Source organism: Eschrichtius robustus, chromosome 6 (genome assembly GCF_028021215.1).
Source record: "Eschrichtius robustus isolate mEscRob2 chromosome 6, mEscRob2.pri, whole genome shotgun sequence".
In the NCBI taxonomy this organism is placed as follows: domain Eukaryota; kingdom Metazoa; phylum Chordata; class Mammalia; order Artiodactyla; family Eschrichtiidae; genus Eschrichtius; species Eschrichtius robustus.
The window spans coordinates 31,546,185-31,573,378 of NC_090829.1; the positions used below are offsets into that span (position 1 = coordinate 31,546,185).

General features: G+C 36.9%; 1 protein-coding gene across 1 annotated transcript; it reads left to right on the plus strand.

Moving 5' to 3' along the window:
* Nucleotides 1-336: 336 nt before the first annotated feature.
* On the plus strand, nt 337-27,084 carry SELENOT (selenoprotein T). Its single transcript, XM_068546100.1, has 6 exons — nt 337-577; nt 19,351-19,461; nt 20,039-20,165; nt 21,981-22,068; nt 24,152-24,305; nt 24,862-27,084. The coding sequence occupies exons 1-5, from the start codon at nt 441-443 to the stop codon at nt 24,274-24,276; spliced, it is 588 nt and encodes a 195-aa protein (XP_068402201.1). The 5' UTR covers nt 337-440; the 3' UTR covers nt 24,277-24,305; nt 24,862-27,084.
* Nucleotides 27,085-27,194: the final 110 nt, after the last annotated feature.

A 27,194-nucleotide genomic window follows, 5' to 3' on the forward strand; every position in this document is an offset into this window, starting at 1 on the left:
GAAGTATTCCTGTTTGGAAGGCGGGGGCTTTCTCTTTTATGTCCCACACCTGAATCAAGGCTGTTAAACAGGTGTTCCTAAGTGTCTCGGGGAGATAAAAGTCTGAACTACATGAAATTGTATGTAGAACCCAGGTGTGCCAGAAGCTTTAATTAGCAGGCTCCTCTAATATCCCATCAGCTGCTGTTTGTTCTCTACCTATCTCACTCCATCTCAAGAGTCTCCGCGCACATCCAAGATGGTGGTTCAGGACCGTGAAACAGGTCAGCTCCCCCTCCCAGAGCGTGCGCAGGCGCCGGGATACGCAGGCGCATTCCAGCTTCCCTCAAGACCTTGGCGGATCGCGCCTGCGCGGTGGGGAGCAGCTCGCGGCTCCGGCTCTGCTTTGGGCCGGCTGAAGTCTGAGTCTGAGGGTGGCTGAAGTGGTTGGCTCGTTTAAGATGAGGCTTCTGCTACTTCTCCTGGTGGCGGCGTCGGCGGTGGTCCGGAGCGATGCCTCGGCCAACCTGGGTGGCGTGCCTGGCAAGAGGTTAAAGATGCAGTACGCCACGGGGCCGCTGCTCAAGTTCCAGATTTGGTGAGTATGTGCGCCGGCGCCCGGCCGCCCCGCCGCGCTTTCGCTCGGCGCCTCACACTACGCGAGGCCGCGGCTTCGCGGCCTAGAGAGCTGAACCTTCCCTGGCCCGGAAGAACGGTGCCAGCAGCCTTCCGCTGCCTGCCGTCTCCGGGGCTCTTACCCGGGATGGCCAGGCCGCCTTCTTTGCCTCCAGACACAACCGCTCACTTCTTTTTTGGTTCCTAGAATGGAGGGAATGGGGAAGGAGGGCACGAGAAGGTTAAACACTGAAAGGCGAAGACGCGGGGACACTTGTCAGTACGGAGGACAGGTCGGCGGCGTCACGCCATGGCCACCCGGCTGCCTGCGGAGGTGGGCATGAGTCGGCGCAGGGTCGGCGGAGGAGCTCCAGCGTTTGTTTGCCGGTTAACTTCCTCTCGGCTTTCGCGGGGTACGCCAGGCGGCCTCGCTGCCCCGCTAGGCGAAGGTCACCTCGGGTCGTTGAAGGAGACCCGCGAGGGACAGACGCCTTTTTCTCCAGGATCCGCCGGGGTGACTGTTGGGTGAGAGCGTAGGGATTCTGACAGCTGATAAGCTTGGATGGGGAGGCTGATTCTCCGTTTGCAATTTCCAAAGTGTTTTTGTAAAGGAGCACGTTGCTCTTCTGACAATCTTTCGCTCCCAGATAACTGCATCTTCTCCCCCATTCCCCTTACTCCCGTGAGTTCCCTGCCCTGGCATCTCTTTCTGCCTTTTAAATCTCTTGGGCGTTCAGAGAAATAGAAAAAAAACAATCCCTTTTCCCCCTAAACCCGGCATTTTTCGACAGTGTTCTGTAAGTGATTTTGTTGTTACCTAGTTAAGTATTAGAAGCAGAGCAGTAATGCATGTGATAAGGTAAGTGGTGTTGGGGAAGGTTTGAAAGGCTCAGATTAAAAACAAACAAGCAAAAACCAAAATTGTAAAGTTGTGGAAATTAGAATCCCATATCTCAAAAGGTGACGTTTTTTCAGAATAGGATGTTTGGATTAGTAAGTCTTCAGAGTCCTGATACTTTGGAACGTTGGTTTTGGCCATAATGCATTTAAAATCAGCTTTTTCAAACTTAATGTATTAATATAAGTGTACTAAAGTTTAGATTTTCTACTTATCCAACTAGTTTTTTTGCTTAATCTTTAAAGATTAAGCAAATCTTTAATATTAAATCAATTTAAGTGCTGTTTAAAGAGAGTCAGAAAGTAAGATGGTAAGTCTTTATTTTTGGAGTGAAAACTAAAAACCTTGCAACTTCTGATTAAAAAAAAGCTCTCTGTAGTGTTACTATGTGCCTGGCGTATATCGTCATATCATCTTTCATATATGGTACTGTAAGTGGGAGTTATGGCTTGATTATTCTGAGTTTTTTCTCCATATTTATTTTTTTCCATTAGAAAGTGGCAGTCATCTTACTAACTTATAAATATTGTTAAGGATTAAGTGTGATACTTTTGGATTTAAGTAGTTAAAAAAAAGACTGCATTTTCCAAGTTACGTAATTTTTCTATTTTGTATGTCTTGGTTTCACTTGGTCTTTTCCAAAATACTCTTCTTTTACAGTTGCTTGTATTGGAATACTTGTCACAATAATTTAACAAATGTACCTTATAAAGTTTTGAAAATGTGTAAACAAATGTAGGAGGAAGGGCATTTAGTCCTTCAAATTAAACTTTTAAAAAAGTCTTAAGTACTTCAGTTAAACTCTTGATACTTAATTTTTGTTTCCTTTCCTTTTTTTTCTTTAAGTAGAGAATTACAAAAGTCTGTTAAGTATTTTCTTTTGCAGTCATCCTGAGCATGCTACATACAAAAATCCTTCCCTTTTTTTTTTTATTCGGTAGCTGGGAAATAACTATTAATATGCCCTATGCCATACCAATTACAGGTAAATTTAGCTTGTTTGTTACTTTTCCCCCCAGAGATTAATGTGTATATAGGAAAGTGAATATTTGGTTTCTGATTTTGGTAGAGTCTCTTGGGCATTTATTTGCAAGTTTGTTTGGGAAAGGAGAGGAAGCGAAGACAATTGAGGGTAAATATGTGAAAATTCTTTTAATTCCATCTGAAATCGGAGTGCTATAAAATGCAACTTTTCATTAATTACCAATGTTAACAAAGGAGAAAACTATTTTTACCTTCCTTTCCATTGCTTTTGTCCCTTATTATTTTATATTTATTATGAGTACTCTTTCTTTAACTTTAGCTCAATATATCGTCTGTTAATTGTGGCACTTTTGTAATTGCTAATAGAAAAAAATAACAACACAACACATAAATGGAATTGAAGGGAGAGAGATCAAGCGTGCAAAATAGCTTAAAACAAACTTTCCTATGTTGTGTCGATGTATTTTCTCAGTACATCCTCATTCAGTACCTGCTTGTGCCAAGGGCTAAAGATCCCCCGGTGAACAAGACAAATGTGGCTCTTCTGGAAGCCTACAGAGAAGCACAGACTTACTTTATGTACCTGAGTGTTTGGTTTATTACATCCGTTGATTGAGCAATTGAATTAGATAAGTTTGATGACATTGATTGCATATTTGGGGAAAAAATTTGTACTGCTTATTTGGACGTTTAAGTATTAAACATAAAAAAGGAAGTTCTCTAATCAGAGCTTAAAATAAAGTTCCCTTGTCACATTTTCCTTTCTTGTGATTTTTTTGTGTAAATGTATTCTGATAGGTATTGTTTGGCATGTTTGTATGCATGCTTTTTTCCTCCCATACGTGTGAATTAACATGTCATCAGATTTACAGCATTTCATCAGTTGTTACAGTTTAAAGAGATTACTATCTACAGCTCTTTATGGTTAACACTTATTTGAACATTTGACAGTTGATTTACTAAGAATAGTAGGTTAAAGTTAAGATATTAGAACGTAAGCAGAATACAACAGAATTTTCCAGTTTTTGTTAATCTAAGAATCCACTGCTGTAATTTTAGGACAACCAATTTCTAAATGGAGTTTTAAGAGGTAAATGAAGCAACTACTAGAAGAACAGATTTTAATTGAAATTTATACCAACTTAGCCTTTGCTTTCATGGTATGGAGGCAAGAAAATAAAGACCTAAGTCTGATTTGGGTGTTGATACTGATCAAGATTAGTAAAATGCTGAATTGAAGAAATCTGAGAAATTGGGAGTTATAGAGATCATGTTAGTTACTTAGACAACATTTGTATATTTAACAAATATTTGTGCACCGTCTCTATGAAGGTGCTTTGCTTGGTGCTGGGAATTCAGTTCAGTGCTCTCATAGATGTTAAAGGCAAGAGTAGAAGGCAGTCATTAATCCATGGACAACACATAAAATTGCAGTTGTGTTAATTGCTGTAGGAAAGTAATATGATATGAAAGAGACCTAGTCACAGGATCAGGGAAGGTTTCCATGAGAAAATGAACTTTGAACTGAGACTTGAAGGATAAAATGTATATAGAGAGCACTGTTGAGCAATGGAAATAGCACGTTCAGTGACCTTATAGTAGGAGAGATCATAATTTTTTTTTTGCCATTATATGAATTGTGCTTTTTTTTTCTGAATTTTATTTATTTTTTTATACAGCAGGTTCTTATTAGTTATCCATTTTATACATATCAGTGTATGCATGTCAATCCCAATCTCCCAATTCATCACACCACCACCCGTGCCCCCCGGCCACTTTCCCCCCTTGGTGTCCATACGTTTGTTCTCTACATCTGTGTTTCTATTTCTACCCTGCAAACCGGTTCATCTGTACCATTTTTCTGGGTTCCACATATATGCATTAATATACGATACTTGTTTTTCTTTCTGACTGACTTCACTCTGTATGACAGTCTCTAGATCCATCCATGTCTCTACAAATGACCCAATTTCGTTCCTTTTTATGGCTGAGTAATATTCCATTGTATATATGTACCACATCTTCTTTATCCATTCGTCTGTTGATGGGCATTTAGGTTGCTTCCACGACTTGGCTATTGTAAATAGTGCTGCAATGAACATTGGGGTGCATGTGCCTTTTTGAATTATAGTTTTCTCTGGGTATAGGCCCAGTAGTGGCATTGCTGGGTCATATGGTAATTCTATTTTTAGTTTTTTAAGGAACCTCCATACTGTTCTCCGTAGTGGCTGTATCAATTTACACGCCCACCAACAGTGCAAGAGGGTTCCCTTTTCTCCACACCCTCTCCAGCATTTCTTGTTTGTAGATTTTCTGATGATGCCCATTCTAACTGATGTGAGGTGATACCTCATTGTAGTTTTGATTTGCATTTCTCTAATAATTAGTGATGTTGAGCAGCTTTTCATGTGCTTCTTGGCCTTCTGTATGTCTTCTTTGGAGAAATGTCTATTTAGGTCTTCTGCCCATTTTTGGATTGGGTTGTTTGTTTTTTTAATATTGAACTGCATAAGCTGTTTATATATTTTGGAGATTAATCCTTTGTCCGTTGATTCGTTTGCAAATATTTTCTCCCATTCTGAGGGTTGTCTTTTCGTCTTGTTTTTAGTTTCCTTTGCTTTGCAAAAGCTTTTAAGTTTCATTAGGTCCCATTTGTTTATTTTTGTTTTTATTTCCATTACTCCAGGAGGTGGAACAGAAAAGATCTTGCTGTGATTTATGTTGAAGAGTGTTCTTCCTATGTTTTCTTTTAAGAGGTTTATAGTGTCCAGTCTTACATTTAGGTCTCTAATCCATTTTGAGTTTATTTTTGTGGCTGGTGTTAGGAAGTGTTCTAACTTCATTCTTTTACATGTAGCTGTCCAGTTTTCCCAGCACCACTTATTGAAGAGACTGTCTTTTCTCCACTGTATATCCTTATCTCCTTTGTCATAGATTAGTTGACCATGTGGGTTTATCTCTGGGCTTTCTATCCTGTTCCATTGATCTATATTTCTGTTTTTGTGCCAGTACCATACTGTCGTGATTACTGTAGCTTTGTACTATAGTCTGAAGTCAGGGAGTCTGATTTCTCCAGCTCCGTTTTTTTCCCTCATGACTGCTTTGGCTATTCGGGGTCTTTTATGTCTCTGTACAAATTTTAAGACTTTTTGTTCTAGTTCTGTAAAAAATGCCATTGGTAATTTGATAGGGATTGCATTGAATCTGTAGATTGCTTTGGGTAGTATAGTCATTTTCACAGTATTGATTCTCCCAATCCAAGAAGAGAACATAATTTCTTGAGGCCAAGGCTGCTGACCTTAAAGACCAAAGAGAAGGTAGCACAGACCCTGGAAGGTCTGGATGGCTATGTTAAGGAAAAATCAGTAAGTATCATTGTGGAAAAGACATTACAGGGAACAAAAAAATAGATGTGGGGAGACCATTTTAGGGGGCTCTTGGAGTTGCCCAGGCAAGAGACAGTGGAGCTTGAAGTAGAAGGGTGGTGGTAGGAGTAAAGGGACAGGTTTAAGAGATTTTTTTGCAGATAAATTTAGCAGTTCTTGGTGATTACATTATTTGAGGGGCCAGAGAGGTGGCCTGCAATGAGAGGTGTCACAGGTGACTCGTGAGTTCTGGAGCGATGCTGTGCCATTCACTGTAGTGATAAACAAGACAATTTTTATGGTTTTTTTTACGGGGGGGACTGAAGGGGATGAATCCTGAATTTTTAAAAAAAATTGTATAGGTTACAATGTTGTGTTAATTTCAAGTGTACAGCAAAGCGATTGTTATAGACATATAAATATATATAGTATATATTTTTACTTAGAGATATATACAAATATATATAGTATATATATATATTTTTCAGATTCGTTTCCATTATAGGTTATTATAAGATGTTAAGTGTAGTTCCCTGTGCTATATAGTAAGTCCCTGTTGTTTACCTATTTTATATATAGTAGTGTGTATATGTTAATCCTAAACTCTTAATTTATTCCCCCCACCCCCAACCTGTTTGGTAACCATAAGTTTGTTTTGCTTTGTTGCTGAGTTTTTAAAACTTAAAAACACAGTAGCCAGGGGAAAATCCTACAAAGAAATTTTCATCTCCCCAAAATAGTCACAGTAACTGAAACTAAAAACTTAAATAACAGTTATTATATTTCTCCAAACCTAAGATATGATAGGTTGTAAGGTACACCATTATTCTGTATACCACTCAGAAGGAAAAAACTGTGGCCATTTAAACTGACACACTAATGGTTATAAGATAAATCTTGGTTTTTAAAAAGATGCTAAATAGGAAGAATGTACTACTTGGAAACAGTGAAATAAAGGAGTAATAAGATAAGTTGATTCAGACAGTAGAGTAGTATAGAGTGCTCTAGAGAGCAAATAAAATGGTGGCTGCTGCACCTGCCGCTATGTTAGATTTTTAAAGTTACATAGAATTTAGTCACCTGTTTTTTTTTTTTTGCCATTTTAAGCAATAAATAGCTCAGGAGCTAACTGAATACTGTGCACATAATAGTAGTTTCTTCTTAATAATGAATGAAGTACCTTAGTTCAAAGCTTTTAGATGTAAGTAAAATATGAATGGTTTTAAGGTTTTATCTCCTCTTACAGAAAATGGGAACATTGTTTCCTTACAGTTTGCCATTAAGGTAAGTGGTAGAGATCAAATTTAATATATCATTTGGAAATCTCATAAATAACCTCATAAATTTTGAATGGTATAGGTACTGGGAAGGTGAGCATTTACTGGACCAGCAGTTTGGAGGCGTATGTTCTTAACTCGATCTGCCTTTTATCTTCTGAATGACTTTGGGGAAGTATTTAATCTCTAGCTCTCAACTTGTTCATCTGTAAACTAAGGGTGTTGGTTGCATTCCAGTTACCTCTAATATTCTATTATTAGGTATTGTAAAGAAGCTTGAAGGAAAAAAGTAAAAGCATGCATGTATGTTTATCTCCATCTTTGTCACTTAAGAGTGTAGTTGGAGTCCTCCGGTTCATTTGATTTTTGTCACCGTCCCTGCTTTCCAGAAAGGAAAATCATGTTTTCACATACTTTATCTTGATTGGGGTGTAGCTTGGGATTGATAAGGAAGAAATCTTGGCCACAGATTTTAGCAAGAACTGCTCATAATCAAGCCCTTGTTTTGTTTTTTTTAAAATTTTTATTGGAGTATAGTTGATTTACAGTGTTGTGTTATCAAGCCCTTGTTTTTAATGTCCCCTTTTTCATGCCACTTGTTTTCCTGTTTTGTCCAATTTTTAGGAAGATACGAATTTGTTTTTTTACAGTAACATTTGAAAACCAGTTGTTTGGTGGGAGAGACAGACATGTAAACAATATAATAGTAAACCATTCTGTTCTGAGTGTTCTAAAAGAAGTCTTAAAAACCCAGAGAGAAGAAGGATTACCTATTCAGGGAGCGTTGGAAGGCTTTGCAGAGGAGGAAATGAAATCTTGAAGGGCATGGGTAACTCCACCAGGAGATACAGAGAATGAGCTTTACTAGCTAAAGGAAGAACACATGCAAATGAAGCCTGACTCAGCATAGAGGGGGAGGAGGAGACAGGAAATGAGAGCTGGAGTCAGCTAATCAGTTAAAAACACCTAGCACAGTGTACCTGCTACTACCATTTATCAAGTGCTCATTATCGTAATTTATTATTTGTAATGTTGTAATAAGACCTGCAGTAAATAAACCTTTGAAAGCTTTACTTACTGACTTTCAGCTTAAAAAAATGAAAATAGCCCTCTGGCTGTTGATGCCGAAAGCTCAGCTTCTCTGTACACTGGTGCGGAATCGAATCTCGGAAACAAAGTTTTGGGTGAAGTAGAAAAGGATAGCTTTATTGCTTTGCCAGGCAAAGGGGAACACAGCGGGCTCCTGCCTTTGAAAAGCTATGTGTCTCAACCCAGGAGGATTTGAGGAGGAGTCTTACAGCAGTAGTTCAAGGGTGGGGTTGCTGACAAGATTAGGGTGTGTGCAGGGTCTCTTAATCTTGATGAGCTTCTCTGGTCCCTTAAATCTTCCCTCCTGTGGTTTCTTGGCTGCTCCTCCCTTGATTAGCAACTGTTAATGGAGACTGGAGTCTTGCCTATAAGAAATGGGGGACAAAAAGGCTTCCATGCCCTGGAGCCCCACAGGATACTTCGCGGTTTCACTGTGAAAATAACATGTTAACTGTAAAAATAATTTTTAAAAAAGTATATGGAAGAAAGTGAAATATCCTTGTAACTCTTTAATAACATTTTGAAGAACCTCCTTCAAGCCGCCTCTTCACGCAGAAACATGCTATATTATATAATTTTATATTAATGAGTTTATAGTTGTATGCTTTTTTTGAAATTTGCCTTCGCCTCGTCACTTATCTTTTCATATCAGCAGATACTGTTCTGTATCAACAGGCATAGTACTCCATAAGATGGGTATTCTTTAATTTATTTAAGCCACTGAATCTGTTTTTTTGACATTTATGTTGGTCCTTATTTTTCATAAAATTACTTTGTTAAGATGACTATCCTCAGATATCATGTGTGCTTGTCCAATTATTTCCATAAACTAAATCCATAGAAGTAAAATATTATGATTACGTTAATGTGTATCACATTTAAAATTTTGTCATAATTAAACTAGTTAATACTCCTACCAGAAGATCTTAAAGTGGGTTGGGTTTTAAAGATTCTTTAGTTTATTGCACTGTAATTAGAGAATGTGACATTTGCTACTATGTTTTATTCTGCGGACATACTGAGGACTTAGGCCCAGGAGACAGCCTCTCAACTCTGAGGAACTGTTCTGAAGAAGTAAGGGAGGAGCCAGAATACATAGGAGTTTTAAAAAAAAAACTCCAGGTTAACGTAACATCAAAAGATTACTGTTAATTAAAGAAAACCAGACATCTCAAGGTAATGAATTTAGTGCTTTTCTGTGTATGGAAAGATGCAAGAGTCTGGACTTACTGAAATTCCTTTGATATGTACCTTAACTGTCTAGGTCCAGTATCCTGTTTTTTTCCATCCTGAATCTCCTCAGGGTGCACAGCTGGGGGTGTCTGCAGTGGCTGATGGCTTGATGGTTGCAACATCCTTTGTTTACTGAGATAGCTGGTGACATTCTTCATCCACCTACTTATTAGGCTTTCTTTGTGACCTAACATAGATGGTCAATTATTGTAAATATTCTGTGGTCTCTCAGGGTGTTTTCTATAGGAAAAAAACTGATGTATCTGTGAATTCCATTTATTGATGATACTATTCAGATCTTCTGTACTTTTTGTTATTCATCTTCTAACACTGATTCAGTTTTCCACCCATCAGTTTTCTTCTTCAGGGCCTTAAAATATTTTTTTAAATTCTGCTTTTGGTTTTGAGGTTTCTTACAGTCCTTCCTTATCTCTTTTATCATCCTTTTCTTCTGCTTCTTGCAAAATATTGTTGGATGTCGACTCTTATTTTGAATCTTTTGTTCGCTGTTTTTGCTGTTTCAATTTGTGACATTTTTTTCATAGTCCCTCGGGTGTTTTGTTTTTTCGTTCCTGTTTCTCAAGGCAAGGGAAACAGCTTCAGATATTATCAGTTTGTGAACTGTATCCTCTCCATTAGACTGTTAAAGCTTACTCTCTCTTCTTCATTAGAATGTTGCCAGCATCAGAAAGGCATAGATTTTTGTCTGTTTTGCTTGCTGCCGTTATATCTTTAGAGCCTAAAACAGTACCTGTCATCAGGCAATATTTATTGAAAAAGTGAGTACAATCTCGTGGTAGTCCACTGTGTTTGGTTCTGACATAACCTATCTTCTCCCCCCTCACTTCCCTTTAAAAATTCCTAACTGGAGTATAGATCGATGTTTTCTGATACTGTTCCTTTCAGGTGGATTTCTACTTGGTTGACCTCTGCTTCAGTTTGCTAGCTTTTAGGCATAGAATGTGATACATGTAAAACTTCAGTTTTGGACATACTCTTCACTCAGTAACCTTCTTGACCTGGCCTCCGTCTCTGCTGATGGGGCTAAACTTCCAGAATTCGTTGTGTTATTGTCAGTCATCTTCCTGCTGCTCTTATTCGCCAACACACTCTTACTGCTTATCCTGTTGGTGGTTTTCTTTCTTGAATCCCTGGGTTTTTTCATCGAGTTTATTCTAATGTCTGAAGTCAGTTTACAACCAACAGGTAAAAGTATAAGACAAACAGGAAAGCAGTAAAGCAGGCAAGAGACATATCTAGTTTTGCCATTGAATTAGCATAGAACACAATATATTTTTTTTTTATTGGTCTCTCTAACAACTTATAAAAATGCACCGAGGATGAATTTTATGGTGTGTGAATTATATCTCAATTTTTAAAAATGTATTGAAAAGAATAAAAGTGTTGTAGGAAGGGGGACCCCTTCCCGAGAGTGGGCTCTTGTCTAACACTTGGAAATGAATTGTCCGAGGAGACATGCGTGCTGACAAAGCAAGAGACTTTATTGGGAAGGGGCGCCTGGGCGTAGAACAGGAGGGTAAGGGAATCCAGGAGGACTGCTCTGCCACGTGGCTCGCAGTCTCGGGTTTTATGGTGATGGGGTTAGTTTCCGGCTTGTCTCTGGCCAATCATTCAGACTCAGGGTCCTTCCTGGTGGTGCGCGCAACTGCTCAGCCAAGATGGATTCCAGCGAGGAGCATTCTGGGAGGTTGGCGTCCCAGACAACATGTGGACATGTGGCGTCTCCTCTCTCTTTTTGACCTTTCCCGAGTTCTTCCCTTTGGTGGTGGCTTGTTAGTTCCGTGTTCCTTACCAGGATCTCCTGTTGTAAAATAACTCATGCACATTGTTACTGTCTTTGCCTGGCCAGGGCGGGCGCTTTCAGTCAGTGTTTCCTCTAACAGAAGCATCAAGTCATATATGAAATATTTTAAGATGAGACAAAAATTCCTGCAAAATGCAGGTAAGTCACCATTTATTGAATGCTTTTTTTTATCAAGTCACTTTTACTGAGTGGCTGCCATACCTTATAAATCTGTTAATGAGAAGTGCTTTCCAGAGTAAAGAGATAAAATTCCTTCCCCACAAAGAGCTGAGGAATTGACACAATTTATAAATTCTTTGTGGAATAGTCTGCGGCAAAAGATTTCCTGAAATGTTATGCCAAAGGTATGGGAAGACTAGAAACTAGTGACCTCAAGAATAAGACACAAAGAAGGAAGAGAATAAAAACAGATCATTAATTGAATTTTAGGTTTATCAAATCTTTGGGAAAAACTCTAAGGAAGCCTGAAATTTTTTTTTTTTTTTAATTTTGGCTGTACCACATGGTATGTGGGATCTTAGTTCCCTGACCAGGGATCGAACCGAGCTCCCTGCAGTGGTAATGCAGAGTCTTAACCACTGGACCGCCAGGGAAGTCCCAGGAAGCCTGGAATCTTAGAAGCCATGTTAGGCATATTTTGTATTCATATGCGTTTTTACTATGGTGGCCACTGCGGTGCTCCTAGAGTGAGGCAGCTGGAAGGGAAATCACTTGATTTCATATAAGACAGTTCTTAAACCTGATAAGCTCATACCTGTCTAGTGCTGATTTTCAACTTTTAAAAACGCTAGGGCCTGTGATACAGAGTGAAGTAAGTCAGAAAGAGAAAAACAAATACCGTATGCTAATGCATATATATGGAACTTTAAAAAGCAGTACAGATGAACCTATTTGCAGGGCAGGAATAGCGACAGATGTAGAGAACAAACGTGTGGACAAGGGGGAGGGGGAGAATGAAGTGGGAGATTGGGATTGACATATATACACTACCATGTGTAAAACATAGCTAGTGGGAACCTGCTATATAAGCGCAGGGAGCTCAGCTTGGTGCTCTGTGATGACCTAGATGCGTAGAATGGCGGGTAGGAGGTGGGGCGGGAGGGAGGTCCAAGAGGGAGGGGATATATGTATACATATAGCTGATTCACTTCCTTGTACAGCAGAAACTAACATAACATTGTAAAGCAACTATACCCCAATTAAAACAAAACAAAACAAAACGCTGAGCAAGTTCTGATCTACATTTTGATCTTCATTCAAAGTGCGTGAGTGCTTTTTTTTTTAATTGAAGTGTAGTATAGTTGATTTACAGTGTTTCAGGTGTACAGCAAAGTGATTCAATTAGTTTTTCAGATTCTTTTCCATTATAGGTTATTACAAGATAATATAGTTCCCTGTGCTATACAATAGGTCCTTGTCTTTTATCTATTTTATATATAGTAGTGGGTATTTGTTAATCCCAAATTCCTAATTTATCCCCCCCCCACCCCTGCGGTAACCATAAGTTTGTTTTCTATGTCTGTGGGTCTGTTTCTGTTTTGTACATAAGTTCGTTTGTATCTTTTTTAGATTCCACATATAAGTGATATATGCTATTTGTCTTTTGTCTGGCTTATTCACTTAGTATGATAATCTCTAGGTCCATCCATGTTGCTGCAAATGGCATTATTTCATTCTTTTCTATGGCTGAGTAATATTCCACTGTATATCTGTACCACATCTTCTTTATCCATTCATCTGTTGGTGAACATTTAGGTTGCTTCCATGCCTTGGCTGTTGTAAATAGTGCTGATGTGAACATTGTGTGAGCACTCTTGTTTGTAATTTTTTAGAAAAGCATTTATCAGGTTAGTCTTCACCCCTGAATATCTTGTTTCTTGTATGGTTTATAGAGCCCCTTGTTCAGATTTCATTGCTTTAAACACTTAGAGCAGGTAATGCACCAGACAAATGTCTATTGCTGCTTCTACTAAACAGAACAAGGAGAAATAAAGATTACATCTAAAAACCCAGTTTTCAGTGATCAGTGAACTGTCTGACTGGTCAATGCTGTTGACAGTTAGAAAGCATGGTAAAAATACCTTCCTGATTTTCTGCATACAGCATGGGAGAAACATTAGTTGAAATTCTTAGAATGCAAGTAGAGAAACCAGTTTTGAACTGCTTTATACAACACATTTGGAAATCTGTTTAAAACTACTAAAAGAATAGTATAGAATCCAAAGGCAGGAATGCAGCAGTGCCTGAAGATGGTCTGAAATAGAAAACTGAAAGGTCTGAGAGGACTTCATACACTCTTGCTCTGGCTCACATCTGTATTCCTCTCAGTAAAGTATATTTCGTTTTTCTTTTTCTCTTTGAAGATTGATTTATCTCCTCTCCTCAGTCTTTTTTTTTTTTCTTTCCTACTATTTAAAAAATTTATTTATTTATTTATTTATGGCTGCACTGGGTCTTCATTGCTGCACACGGGCTCTCTCTAGTTGTGGCACGCGGGGGCTATTCTTCGTTGAGGTTTGTGGGCTTCTCATTGCAGTGGCTTCTCTTGTTGTGGCACATGGGCTGTAGAGCACGTGGGCTCAGTAGTTGCAACTCGTGGGCTCAGTAGTTGTGGTACATGGGCTTAGTTGCTCTGCGGCATGTAGGATCTTCCCAGGCCAGGGATCGAACCTGTGTCCCCTGCATTGGCAGGCGGGTTCTCAACCACTGTGCCACCAGGGAAGTCCTCCTCAGTACTTTTGAAAGATTACCACTCTCCTCTACCTACAACAGCTCTGATTAAATGTTCACCTGTCTGGAGATAGTTACTTTTTAAAATCCCAGTTCTTCATTTTTAGGGAGGAAACTCAAGTCTTCCGTGACAGGTTTGCATTTCTGGAACATTAGATATTGGCAAGGGGTTGGGTCTTATTGTATAAACAGGATCCAATCCTATGTGTGGGTGGGAGGATAATTGCAGGGGAGGTTATTGTAAATAAAAGGGAAAGGTGAGTTCAAGAGATGTGAAAAATAGAAATCACAAGTATTTAATTCATAACAGTAAATATCTGAGATTTTGCCCCATTTTCCTTTAGTAGGGAGATAGGAGAGGTTGGGGTTTGTGACAGACTCAAGTTGATATAAGTAGGCATTTGACTACAATTAGGGGCAGATGTTAGTATAGAAAAGGAAAAGTGGGATGGTTGGCACCATGAATTAGGAGACTGAAACTTGATGGACTTAAAAAAGCACAGAATCTATTTGAAATAGCATGGACAAGTTGCCTAAATTTCCTTTCTATTCATTACAGAAAGGTGATCTAATTTGTATGCAAGTTCTTTCTTTTAGAAAATTAATCTTAGAAAAGTATTGTGTAAAATATTTTAAATTGAACAACTGCAAAAGTTGACTCCATATAGTAAGATATTTTTGTATTGCAAGAAGGAGATTTGCAAAGTGATTAGGACTTAAATTAAGATTTCTTTTCACAGTTTAATTTACTTCTTAAGGGCCTTTGGTCCAGGGGCAGAAGAAGTAGGCAGCAGCTACAACATATTTTTAGCATGTTCACATATTTATTCGTTGTAAGTATACTATGAGTTATATAGCTTTACTCACTGACCCAGAAAGTGAAAAGTTGAAAGAGCTGGGTGTGGTGGTAGAGGTGGAATGATTACTGGCTCCTTACCATTTGTGCCTTTAATTGAACATTTTGCCCACCTTGATAAACAGTAGGTATGCTTTATTTTGGAAAACATCTGTCAGCAGTAGAGATGGCTATTTCAAAACAATTTGAACGTTTGGGGAAAATTATTACATAGGGAAAAAGTTACTTGTTTTTTCTTCACAAGTCTCAAAGCAAATACAGGGAGGAAAGTTTACTAATGCATAAGTAAACTTGCCTAAAAATAGGTTGTGTCAGTCTTGTAAACTACTTCATTTTTCAGAAATAAGAAATGTACAGGTTTTTTTGTTTTGAGGTATAACACATTAGTTTCAGGCGTACAATGTAGTGACTTGATATTTGTATATATTGCAAAACGATCACTACGATAAGTCCAGTTAACATCCGTCACCATACATAGTTACATTACTTTTTTTCTTGTGATGAGAACTTTCAAGATCTCTCCTAGCTACTTTCAAATATGAAATACAGTATTATTAATTACAGTCACCATGCTGTACATTATACATCCCCACGACTTTATCATTTTATAACTGGAAATTTGAAGAAAGTTACAGGTTTAAAGTCCTTTTTATATTTCAAGATTATAGGTTGATTCTATTTGAAGTTTGATACAAAGATTTGTGACTTAACTGAAGAGTTGAGACCTGAAGAACCAAGGATAGAGTTGGGCTTTTGAGCATAATAGCCAGAAAACTGGGTGACTAGGAGGACTCTGACCTATAGTGTTGCCTGCATATAGACATACTTTCCTTTACGAAGGGTTGGAACTCCCAGAGCAAATGTGAGGACTGTTGGGGCCCACAGGCTCAGTTCACCCAGAGGGAGAATCTATATCTTCATCATGGAAGAACCTCAAGAGATACCTGCTACTTTATGGGTACTTGATTGTGGCTTTGTGGACACAGGGAAGGTTAGCTCTTACATCATCTAACTTTTATTGAGGTTTAATGGAAAGGGCCTAGGATCTCAAATCACAGAGTCTGTGTTCTGGTCTCAGCCCTGACTAAGGGCAGGGACCATATGTAAAGTCACTTGATCTCTCTGGGTTTCAATTTTTTCCCCTTCATCTATAAAAAAGGAAATTTCAACTCAAGGAAATTTCAACTCAGGTAAGTCTCCAGCTCTCAAATAATGCATTAAAAGTTAGATACTATCATTTTAGATCATCAACTCCATTGTAAACACTGATGCAAACTTAGGCATTGAAATCAGGTGGCATTTCTTGGTTTCAAGGTAGTTAGGCATATAAGTGCTTTACATTTTTTTTGGTAGTATCTTCAAAACAAAAGAACGTTAAAAATTTCTTATATTGAAAGCAGTTGTGAATCTGACAACAGTAATAATAAAATATTGGATAGGACTTCCCTGGTGGCGCAGTGGTTAAGAATCCGCCTGCCAGTGCAGGGGACACGGGTTTGAGCCCTGGTCCAGGAAGATCCCACATGCCGTGGAGCAACTAAGCCTGTGCACCACAACTACTGAGCCCGTGTGCCTAGAGCCCGTGCTCCACAACAAGAGAAGCCACCACAATGAGAAGCCCGTGCACCGCAACGAAGAGCAGCCCCCGCTCGCCCCAACTAGAGAAAGCCCGCGTGCAGCAACGAAGACCCAAAGCAGCCAAAAATAAATAAATAAAATAAAATAAATTAAAAAAAAAATAAAATATTGGATAAGGTGAATGTTTAGGAAGGATAAGGTGTCTGGAGATTAAGTTCTTTTAAGTATTTAGTTAATAGAGACTTGTCTCCCTTTGCAAAAATTTCATACTTTTTAGGGACTTAATCTTTTGTGAAATTTTCATTCTAAATGTAAAAGAAGTATTACTTGTAAAAAAAAGAGTGATGAATTTCTCTCTCTTTTTTTTTTGAAAAGTGAGTTTTCTTACATTGAGACCTACTAATATTTGGACTGGTTCTCCCTATCAGATATGAACTTGTTGCTGATCCCTTGAGTTGGTCACGGTGGTGGTCGATATTTTTTTCCTTGATGATTGTGGTATTTTTTTCCTTGATGATTGTATGATTGACAAAGTTGGCATCTTGGGTTTCACCCTATCAATTACTGATTCTGCTCCCTCCTACCAAGTGATGCCTTCATTGCTTTATATTGTGTTTGTTTTTTTTTTTTAATCAATCATTTTATTTTATGGTGTTTCAATTTACTAACTACAGCTTGTTATGTGTATTTAGAGATCTACTTTTTTTTAATTAAAATTTATTTATTTATTTTTGGCTGTGTTGGGTCTTCGTTTCTGTGCGCGGGCTTTCTCTAGTTGCGGCGAGCGGGGGCCACTCTTCATTGCGGTGCGCGGGCCTCTCACTGTCGCGGCCTCTCTTGTTGCAGAGCACAAGCTCTAGACGCGCAGGCTCAGTAGTTGTGGCTCACGGGCCTAGTTGCTTCACGGCATGTGGGATCTTCCCAGACCAGGGCTCGAACCCGTGTCCGCTGCATTGGCAGGCAGATTCTCAACCACTGTGCAACCAGGGAAGCCCCTATATTGTGTTTTTGATGATAGACATTGTAACAGGTATGAGATGATAACTCATTGTGGTTTTGATTTGCATTTCCCTCTTGATTAGGGATGTTGAGCACCTTTTCATCTACCTGTTGGCCATTTGTATGTCATCTTTGTGAAAATGTCTATTCAGCTTCCCTTGCCTTTTTTTTTTTTGGATGCACCCAGCTTGCAGGATCTTAGTTCCCCAACTGGGGATTGAACCCAGGCCCCTGCGGTTGAAAGCACCGAGTCCTAACCACTGCACCGCCAGGGAATTCCCCCCTTTTCCCATTTTTTTAAAATTAGATTATTAATTTTTTGGCTATTGAGTTGTATGAGTTTCTTATATATTTTAGATAGTAATCCCTTATCAGAGGTTATATTTGCAAGTATTTTCTCCCATTGTGTAGGTTGCCCTTCCTTTCATTTTGTTGATGGTTTCCTTTGATGTGCAGAAGCTTTTTAGTTTGTCATAGTCCCACTTGTTTATTTTTGCTTTTGATGCCTTTGCTTTTGGTGTCAAGTCCAAAAAAAAATCATTGGCAGGACCAATGTCAAGGAGCTTACTCCCTATGTTTTCTTCTAGGAGTTTTATGGTTTCAGGTCTTCTGTTCAACTCTTCAATCTGTTTTGGGTTGATTTTTGTGTATGGTATAAGATAGTGGTCCAGTTTCATTCTTTGCATGTCCACTTTTCCCAACACCATTTATTAAAGACACTATCCTTTTCCCATTGTATATTCTTGGCTTCTTTGTTAAAAATTAAGCAACCATGTATGTGTGGGTTTAATTCTGGTTTCTGTCTAATTGATCTGTGTGTCTGTCTTTATGCAACTACCATACATACTGTTTTGATTACTGTAGCTTTGTAATAAAGTTTGAAATAAGGAAGCATGGTGCCTCCAGCTTTGTTCTTCTTTCTCAAGATTGCTTTGGCTGTTTGGCGTCTTTTCTGGTTTTATACACATTTTAGGATTGTTTGTTGTATTTCTGTGAATAATGTCATTGCAATTTTGATATGGATCGCATTGAATCTGTAAATTGCTTTGGGTAGCATGGACATTTTAAAAATATAAATTCTTCTGATCCACGAACATGAGATATGTTTTCATTTATTTGTGTCTTCAGTTTCTTTCATCAATGTCTTATTAAAGTTTTCAGTGTACTTTTTTCCCCCTGTATATTCATTCTGGTGGCATTTCTCCCTTTTCTTGCTGGGGCAACAAATATCATATATCCACAGCCTAGTTATTTGGAGATTTTAATGAAGGTGATGGGATGCTATTGACTTAATTTCTGGAGTAATGACATGGATTACTGTCATATTGCTGAAAAGTATCTTCCCAATCTTTGTTTTCCGTTGCAAAATAGAATCAAATCTTAGAGTCAGAAAGAGTCTAAGAATTTTTAAAGTTTCTTTTATTGTGATTGAGCAGGCATGTTTGCCTAGTTAAGGGTAGAGTGGGAATAAGAAACAGGGTGTCATGTCTCATGCCTTGGTATTTTTTTAAGCTTCCTGTGCCCAGATTTTGGAAGTCCCTATTTCAGATAAATAAGAGATGTTTTCATTTCAGTGTTTATACAGTTGTTGATACCAACAACAAAAACAGAAAAAAAGGCAAAATGATTTGAGAGCTCAGAATATGGTGAATTCTCTGAATAGGTATTTGCTTCTCTCCAACAGTAACCCAAGTCTATAAAGTTTAATGTTCTAGTAGAAGGATTTACTTGAAGGGAAGATCACTTAAATATGTGAAATCTATGAAAAAAGTTCGTGTATCCAGCATCAATCATTATTAGTTTGTGATTGTTCTTGAGAAACATTTTTAATCTTGGTAATAATTTTTAGGCTTTGTATAACTACAAAATAAATCTAGTCATATTCTAAACCACTTAATGGAAGCACTTTCATTTTTCTGCAGTGTTTCCTGAGGTTATAGGCGGGTGTTTGAGGAGTACATGCGGGTTATTAGCCAGCGGTACCCAGACATCCGCATTGAAGGAGAGAATTACCTCCCTCAACCAATATATAGGTAAGTAAGTTTCTGTAGTTTATAGAGGAATTTTTAAGTGAATTCTTTCACATTTGTAAATAAACTTTTGTGAATTGGTTCAATTAACTTTCCTTGGTTATTATAATTTCTTAGTTGGTTGTAATTTACAGAGAACAGTTTTATAAATAGCAAGTTTATTTGATCCAAATATGGAAGAATTTTTCTGTAACAAGGAATAGAGGAAGATCATTTCAGAGATGGCAACCCTTCTAAAGATGTGTTTTCTTATGTAATTTTTATTGTGGCCATAGATCAAGAACTCCTACATTTTTATAGAAAGTCAGTGGTACAAAATTCTGTACTGTTAAAATAGTATTTTTAAAAGCCAATGCTCTATAGTTTTATAAATTAATTTTTGATTGATTCAAAAGATGTTAAACATTTTTGTTTTAAAACTGCACAATAAAATTCAGTTACTAGTTTTTTCCTAGTGTAATTGGCAATTTTTAGATTTGGTGTTTAGAAAATGTCCATACACATAGACTTGAGTTAAAGAAATTTTGAAGTAGATGAGAAATTGCAGCTTCTGATGAATTTCCTTCTTTTCTTTTAATAGACACATAGCATCTTTCCTGTCAGTCTTCAAGCTAGTGTTAATAGGCTTAATAATTGTTGGCAAGGATCCTTTTGCTTTCTTTGGCATGCAAGCGCCTAGCATCTGGCAGTGGGGCCAAGAAAACAAGGTATGTAATGTAATAGCTTTGGTAGCTGTAGGTTCTTAGTTGTCAGTGAGACATTTTAATGGATTTTCCTTTTTCTTTTTTTTTTTTTTTAAGTACTTTTTGCTATTTACATGTGGTATTTCAACTTAAACCACTTTTTATTTCTGGGCAAAGCACTTAACGTCCTTTAGCCTTAGCCTCCATATTTATACATTAAGAATGATTAGGTCTTAACCTTTTTATTATTTGAAGGATAGAGAGGTGTTACTTTAGTGGAATCTGGGCACAAAATAATTTAATACCTGATTTTGATTATATAAGTTGGGCCAAATCATACAGTAAAACAGAATATATACATAATGTAGGCCTTTTATACCACCTAATATGGGTAATAGGTTTATTCATGTTAAAAATGGGATTTCCACCAATTTATTCTTATCAGAATTCTCTGTTTCTATTATTTGTTCTTTGACTTTTCTGTTCATGGGTAATCTAAAGCAGATTACCTGAAACAATCAATATAAATGTACATAAGAATCTTGTGCTGTTTCTTTTATTCTTTGTAGGGTCTTGCTGCAGCATACACTCTTTCCAGATCTCTCATCTGTTTTACCTAAAATATTTTCTGGAGGGACTACCTTTCTACTGTGAGAAATGGGAATAATTTCTCTCTTGAATGAGATTGCTTAGGTTTCCTTCTAATAAGTATTCTCTTTTGGAGTCCTCTGTCTGGTCTTATCCTTTAGTTCTAGGCCGAGACTACCTTTAGCCAAGTCCTAACATAGCTGTACTTCTTTTTCTTAGGGAATCACTTATTTCCAGTCACAGGCAAGGCTTCTTAACATAAACATCCGCAGGTGCTACCTCTAATTGAGATGTGTCTCTACTCTGTTATTAACAAAATATTGATTTACATAGGATTAAGAATTAGAAATTAAGTACTTACTGATAATGTTTTGTGCTATATTTGTTAATTCTGTTGATTCTAAATTGTCTTTAGTGCATTTTACTTCTTTAGACTTATAACATTGTCAGTCTACTGACAATGAAGAGGATACTTGAAGGCTGTAGCTTTCGTGACACTTACTTGTGTATTGTTCTTATGAAAGTAGACTTTGTGCCCAAATGCTAGGATAACTTCTATGAAATCGAAGCCCACCTAGCTCAAGTGGGGTTAGGGGAAATCTTCTTCTCATCTGCTATAGGCATTTTGATTTATTTTTCTGAAACAGCTGGCTGTGAATTGACATCCTCACTACATCCTGCTTTTAGTCAGGTGATTTTGTTAAATTGAAACTTTTCTGTTCAATAGGAGCCTCTGATCTTTTGGGACAGTATAGATTTGCCTTCAAAAGGTGAATGAATGTAACTTAATATGCTAGTGCTTTCTAACCTACTTTTTTTTAGTTAGACTTAAAATGATTTGTTTGGAACATGGACAGGTTGTGTTGAATATATGGAGTTGCTGATTATTGCATCACTAGTCTCTTGTGAGTTCATACATTATATTATAAAAATTCTAAAATGAACCCTTCTTATGCTGGTATTCTTTTGTTTAACTTATTAAGGTAATTATGAGATTTCTAGAAATTTTATCTTTACATTAGGAATAACATATGTAATCTCTTCAGAATGTATGGATTAATGTCGCAATTTTCTGTGTACACTATCTGAATATATGGAGTAGCAGTAATAATTTGTATAGAAACTTAAAGTAGATTTAAAAAGAGCAATTACCAAATAAAAATGAGACTATTTAAAAGCTTACTTAATTTGTCATGTTGTTTTGATTTGAAAATGACTTTACCTATTGTACTTAATTGTATTTTCTTTTAGGTCTATGCATGTATGATGGTCTTTTTCTTGAGCAACATGATTGAGAACCAGTGTATGTCAACAGGTGCATTTGAGATAACTTTGAATGGTAGGTTCTGAATAGTTTGCATTCTGTGATAAATGTTAAATGATTTATAATAAGTGAGGCTTTTCCATTTTTCATAATATGCTAAATTATCTCTTTACATGGTCCTCACCTACTCCCATGGCTTTAGAATAACATCTATATGATGACCCTTAAATATATAGCTCTGGAGAGCTCTAGACCTCTCTTCTAGGTGTTATAGCCAGGAATCCTGAACATTACCTACTCCCAAACTGTTGATTACTTGAGCTTCCTGCAATTCTTTTATACTCCAGTTTGCTCCTTCCCTGACATTTCTCACTTATTTAAGGGCACCATTATCATTCTACCCAGTTGCCCATGTCAGAAACCTAGGATAACATCCTAGGTTTCTCCCTTACTCTCCATATCTAATGGATTACCAATTTTTCTCAATTCTACTTTTTACAGTTTTCAAAAATCTGCTTCTATTTATCTTCATTGCTAACCACCCTAATCCAAGCCACAGTTATCTTGCTACCCTCTAACATATTCTCTAAACCAGAGGTTGGCACATATGGCCTATGAGCTAACAATGGCTTACAATTTTAAAATTTCTTTATATTAAAATTTTTTAAATTCAAGTATAGTTTATTTATAATATCATGTAGGTTTCAGGTATACAGCACAGTGATTCAGATTCTTTTCAGGTTCTTTTCCCTTATAGGTTATTACATAATATTGAGTATAGTTCCCTGTGCTGTATAGTAGGTCCTTGTTGGTTATTTATTTTATAGAAAGCAGTATGTATATGTTAATCCCAGCCTCCTAATTTATTCTTCTTCCCACCCCCCTTTCCCCTTTGGTAACCATAAGTTTGTTTTCTGTGTCTGTGAGTCTCTTTCTGTTTTGGAAATAAGTTCATTTGTGTCTTTTTTTTTTTTTTTTTAAGATTCCACATATAAGCGATATCATATGATATTTGTCTTTCTCTGTCTGGCTTACTTCACTTAGTACGATAATCTCTAGGTACATCCATGTTGCTGGTTGGCTCTTACCTTTTTTTTTTTTTTTTTGGCCAAGCCACGCAGCTTTCTGGATCTTAGTTCCCAGACCAGGGATTGAACCTGGGCTCCAGCAGTGAAAGCACCAAGTCCTAACCACTGGACTGCCAGGGAATTCCCTCTTATGTTTTTTAATGGTTAAAAAAATCAAAAATACTTTGTGATGTGGAAATTATATGGCATTCAGACTTCAGTATTCATACCTAGAGTTTTGAGTTTCATCATTGAAAAATTTGTGGAAATATATCTCCCTGGTTTTATAAGTACCTATATGGTATCCTTGATTTTGCTTCTTGATATGTAAAGCCTAAAATATATACTATCTGGCTTCTTACAGAAAAATTTGCTGACACCTGCTCCAACACTTGAGTCATTTAAAAGAAAATTTTTTTAATGCACATTTCATCTTGTTGCTTCACTCCCTCAAATTTATTAAATGGCTTTATTTTGTTCTCAAGATAAAGACCAGAACATTTAACATGGACAAAAGGCCCTGAATGATGTAGCCTAGGCATGGACAAACCATAACCCTGTGGACCATGTCCTCTGCTACCTGATTGGTGAATAAAGTTTTATTGGAACACAGCCATGCCCATTCATCTATCTATTGCCTGTTACTGCTTTCAGGCTACAATGAATGTTAAGTAGCTGGGACAGACTATACATCTTCTTGAGCTGAAAATGCTTACTTTATAGTTTCTTGATCCCTGATCTAATCCCTGCCAACCTTTCCAGTCTCCCTTGTACCACTATTCTATATTTCAGCTTTCACGTTTAATAATCTCTCTCTTTTAATAATAGTAAGTACAAAGGCTCCTTCCCAGCCTCTCATATATATGTCCCTCTCATAGCATCTTCTAGTTTTAATTTTTAGTATACAAATGTGATTTTGTAGCTATTTGTATAGTTCTTTTTATATTTCCCCTACTAGAATGTAAACTCCATGAAAGCAAGAAGCTGAATTCTATCTCCAGCTGTGTGCATAGACAATACATATTTATAGAATGAATGTCTATTATAGAATCATCTTTAATTTGGAAGGGGTGGTACCATTTATTTTATAGATGTACCTGTGTGGTCTAAGCTGGAATCTGGTCACCTTCCATCCATGCAACAGCTTGTTCAAATTCTTGACAATGAAATGAAGCTCAATGTGCATATGGATTCAATCCCACACCATCGATCATAGCCCCACCTATCAGCACTGAAAACTCTTTTGTAAGTAGTTTAAAAATACAGTAACTATGTATAGGTATCAGTTAATTGTCATGAATCAGCAAGATATTTCATATATTAGCATAATAGATATAGATATATATAATAATAGATATTGCATATATTGTCAATTGAGTTTCCAACTTAAGATTTAACAGATGGTTGTCTTCTTCATTAAAATTTATAAATGACCAAGAGAGTTTGGATCTGCTAAAATAAAGTAAGGTTGTACTATTAATTTTATGTTTAAGGCTTAATCATTGGGCCTGTAACATCATTTTTTTGACTGTGAACTTCTAATGGCCAGAATTCACATACTATACATATATTGTACATATATACCCTCTCCTTACCTTCAAATAACTAGTTTCTAAAACTATGCAAGTTCTTTTCACATGCTCAAGATAGAAAATTTATAAGCAAATGTGGTGAACACAGAGAGGTGTAAGTTAGTTAATTTTGTTTAGCAGAGATGTTCTCAGTTCTTTTCTGATCAATGAGTGGATTTTACAAGAGTGAATTTTGAAACAAAATATTCTTTTTTCTGTGTGTCTTTCAGACATTAAGGGATTTTTGCAAGAGCAGCGTGACTGACATTATGAAGGCCTGTACTGAAGACAGCAAGCTGTTAGTACAGACCAGATGTTTTCTTGGCAGGCTCGTTGTACCTCTTGGAAAACCTCAATGCAAGGCAGTTTTTCAGTGCTGGCACATTTTGGAATTCTGCACATTCGTGGAGTGCAATAATACTGTGTAGTTTTTTTTTTCTTCCCCAAGTCCACTTGGTTAATAGTTTAAAAAAAAAAAATGCAGACATTACTACTTGCACTTCTTTTTTCTTGGTCATATTTGAAAAAGTAGAAAATTGAGTTGCAATTTGACTTTTTTTTTCAAAGATGTCTGTTAAGTCTGTTGTGATTTTATACGAATTTTCCTTTTTTATAGTTTAAAACTGATCCTTTTGGGACTAGAGCTGAAGTTCCCAAATACTTTATAAGAGTTTATCAGACATCTCTAATTTGGTCATGTCCAATTTATAGAGTTTTCAAAATATTGCAGATTGTGAACAGCACATTATATAAGATTATGGGGGGAAATCCTATATCCAGAGTACTCTACCAATTTGTGTATGTGTGTGTGTGTGCGTGTGTGATTACCAGAGAACTACTAAAAGACCAACCACTTTTTAAATCCTGTTAATGTAGTTCAAGTGTCCTGCCTTGACCAATTTAATGAGTTGATTAACTGGGCCTTTATACTTAACTCAATAAAAAACTAAGCAGATGTAAGTTAAATAAAAAGTTTGAGCTTATTGCCCAGCGTACCTATTGACATTATATTTAACAGTTGTCTGCAAAGTTTTGTTTTTGACTCACAGAGAATTTCCTACAGGACGTACTTTATATTCACACACAAATAATAGGTCATTTACCATTTTTAGGATGATTGAAACTTGCCTCACTAAAGAAAGGTTAGTTGAACCTCTTTACAACATTAATATTAGGTAAATGGAGATCACTTGTCTAATAATTTAACTTGTCTAACATCATATCAGAATTTTATTATATTTGAGGAACAAAATTGAAAAGTTTTTTATTCAGTGAATTTAATATCTTTCCAGAGTTCTAAAAGGTAGTTTTTTTTAAAAAGCTTAAATTGATAAAGACTATAAGAGTAATTTAGCAGAAATAGGACCATAATGTAGAGAAATAGTCATATAGCAACAGTCATAACATACTTCATCTTCCCTGTAGGAATAAAAATGGTAGGTCTGGATTTGTTAGTGGAAGTAAAGGGATTTATGGAAAAGTAATGAGATAATTCAATATTGAGTCCACCAAACACTTAGCACAATCTTATACTTCATTTGTCAGTGAATATTTGTTGGAATGCATGTCCGGTAATTATCATGATTGTGACAGCCTCAAGGTGGAGCATACTGTAGTCTCTAGCTGAAAAGAAGTTAGCCTAATAATTCACTGCAGAAAATTGATTAAACGCCTTATCCTTTTAATTAAGGCTGCAGAACTGTTAACCTAAGATCGTACACTGGCAAGAGTCAATACAATTTAAGCTAGAGGTTACTTAGAGATTGTTATTCAGGTGTAATAACATTTTATCTTTGACTAGGGCTTAAAACTTTGTTAACTTGATTTGTACCAGCCCAAACTTCCTTCTGCAAGTTTAACACACTGCTGAGTGTGTGTAGGGTCTTTCTTCAGTGACAGACATTCCACCAGTGACAGTTACACCTTTTGACATTTAGACCTTCCAGACTTGTCTTGGATATTCCCATGTATCTGACAGGCCAACCATGAAGAATTTAAGATTTAATTCTAACTTTTTCCATGTTTGCCTTGGGTGAATAACTTGTCCTTTGGAGAATAGCTTTAAGGGGCTTGGTCATTGATAAAACTCAAGTATTTTGTTCACACCCATTTCAATATTATTTTATGTTTGGCCATATTTAAATCTAAGCTTTAATAGAGTCTAGTGAAAAAATTAGTGGGAAGTGTGAATGTAAAAAAGAAAAACATGAAAAAAGGGAAAGTTAGAAAGCTATTTAGAATGTGGCTTTATTATATTCCTAACATTTCAAAATTTATTACATAGTTGCTTACAAATTGGTGTGGTTGTGTAGTTTATAAATGTTTATGTACTCTGTTAATTAGAAGACCATAGAACATGACAGCAGGTTGGCTAATGTTATTGGGGTTTTTAACCATAGTTGCTATTGTGGAAGAGATTACATGTTAGATTAATAAAAAAAATGTTGGCAAAACATGGCTTTATACCTCAGCATCAAAATGTGCAAGACACATACGCTTTCAGAATATAAATTCATTATTAACTTATGGCACTAAGATCAATGGCAGCAGTTGATCAACCTTT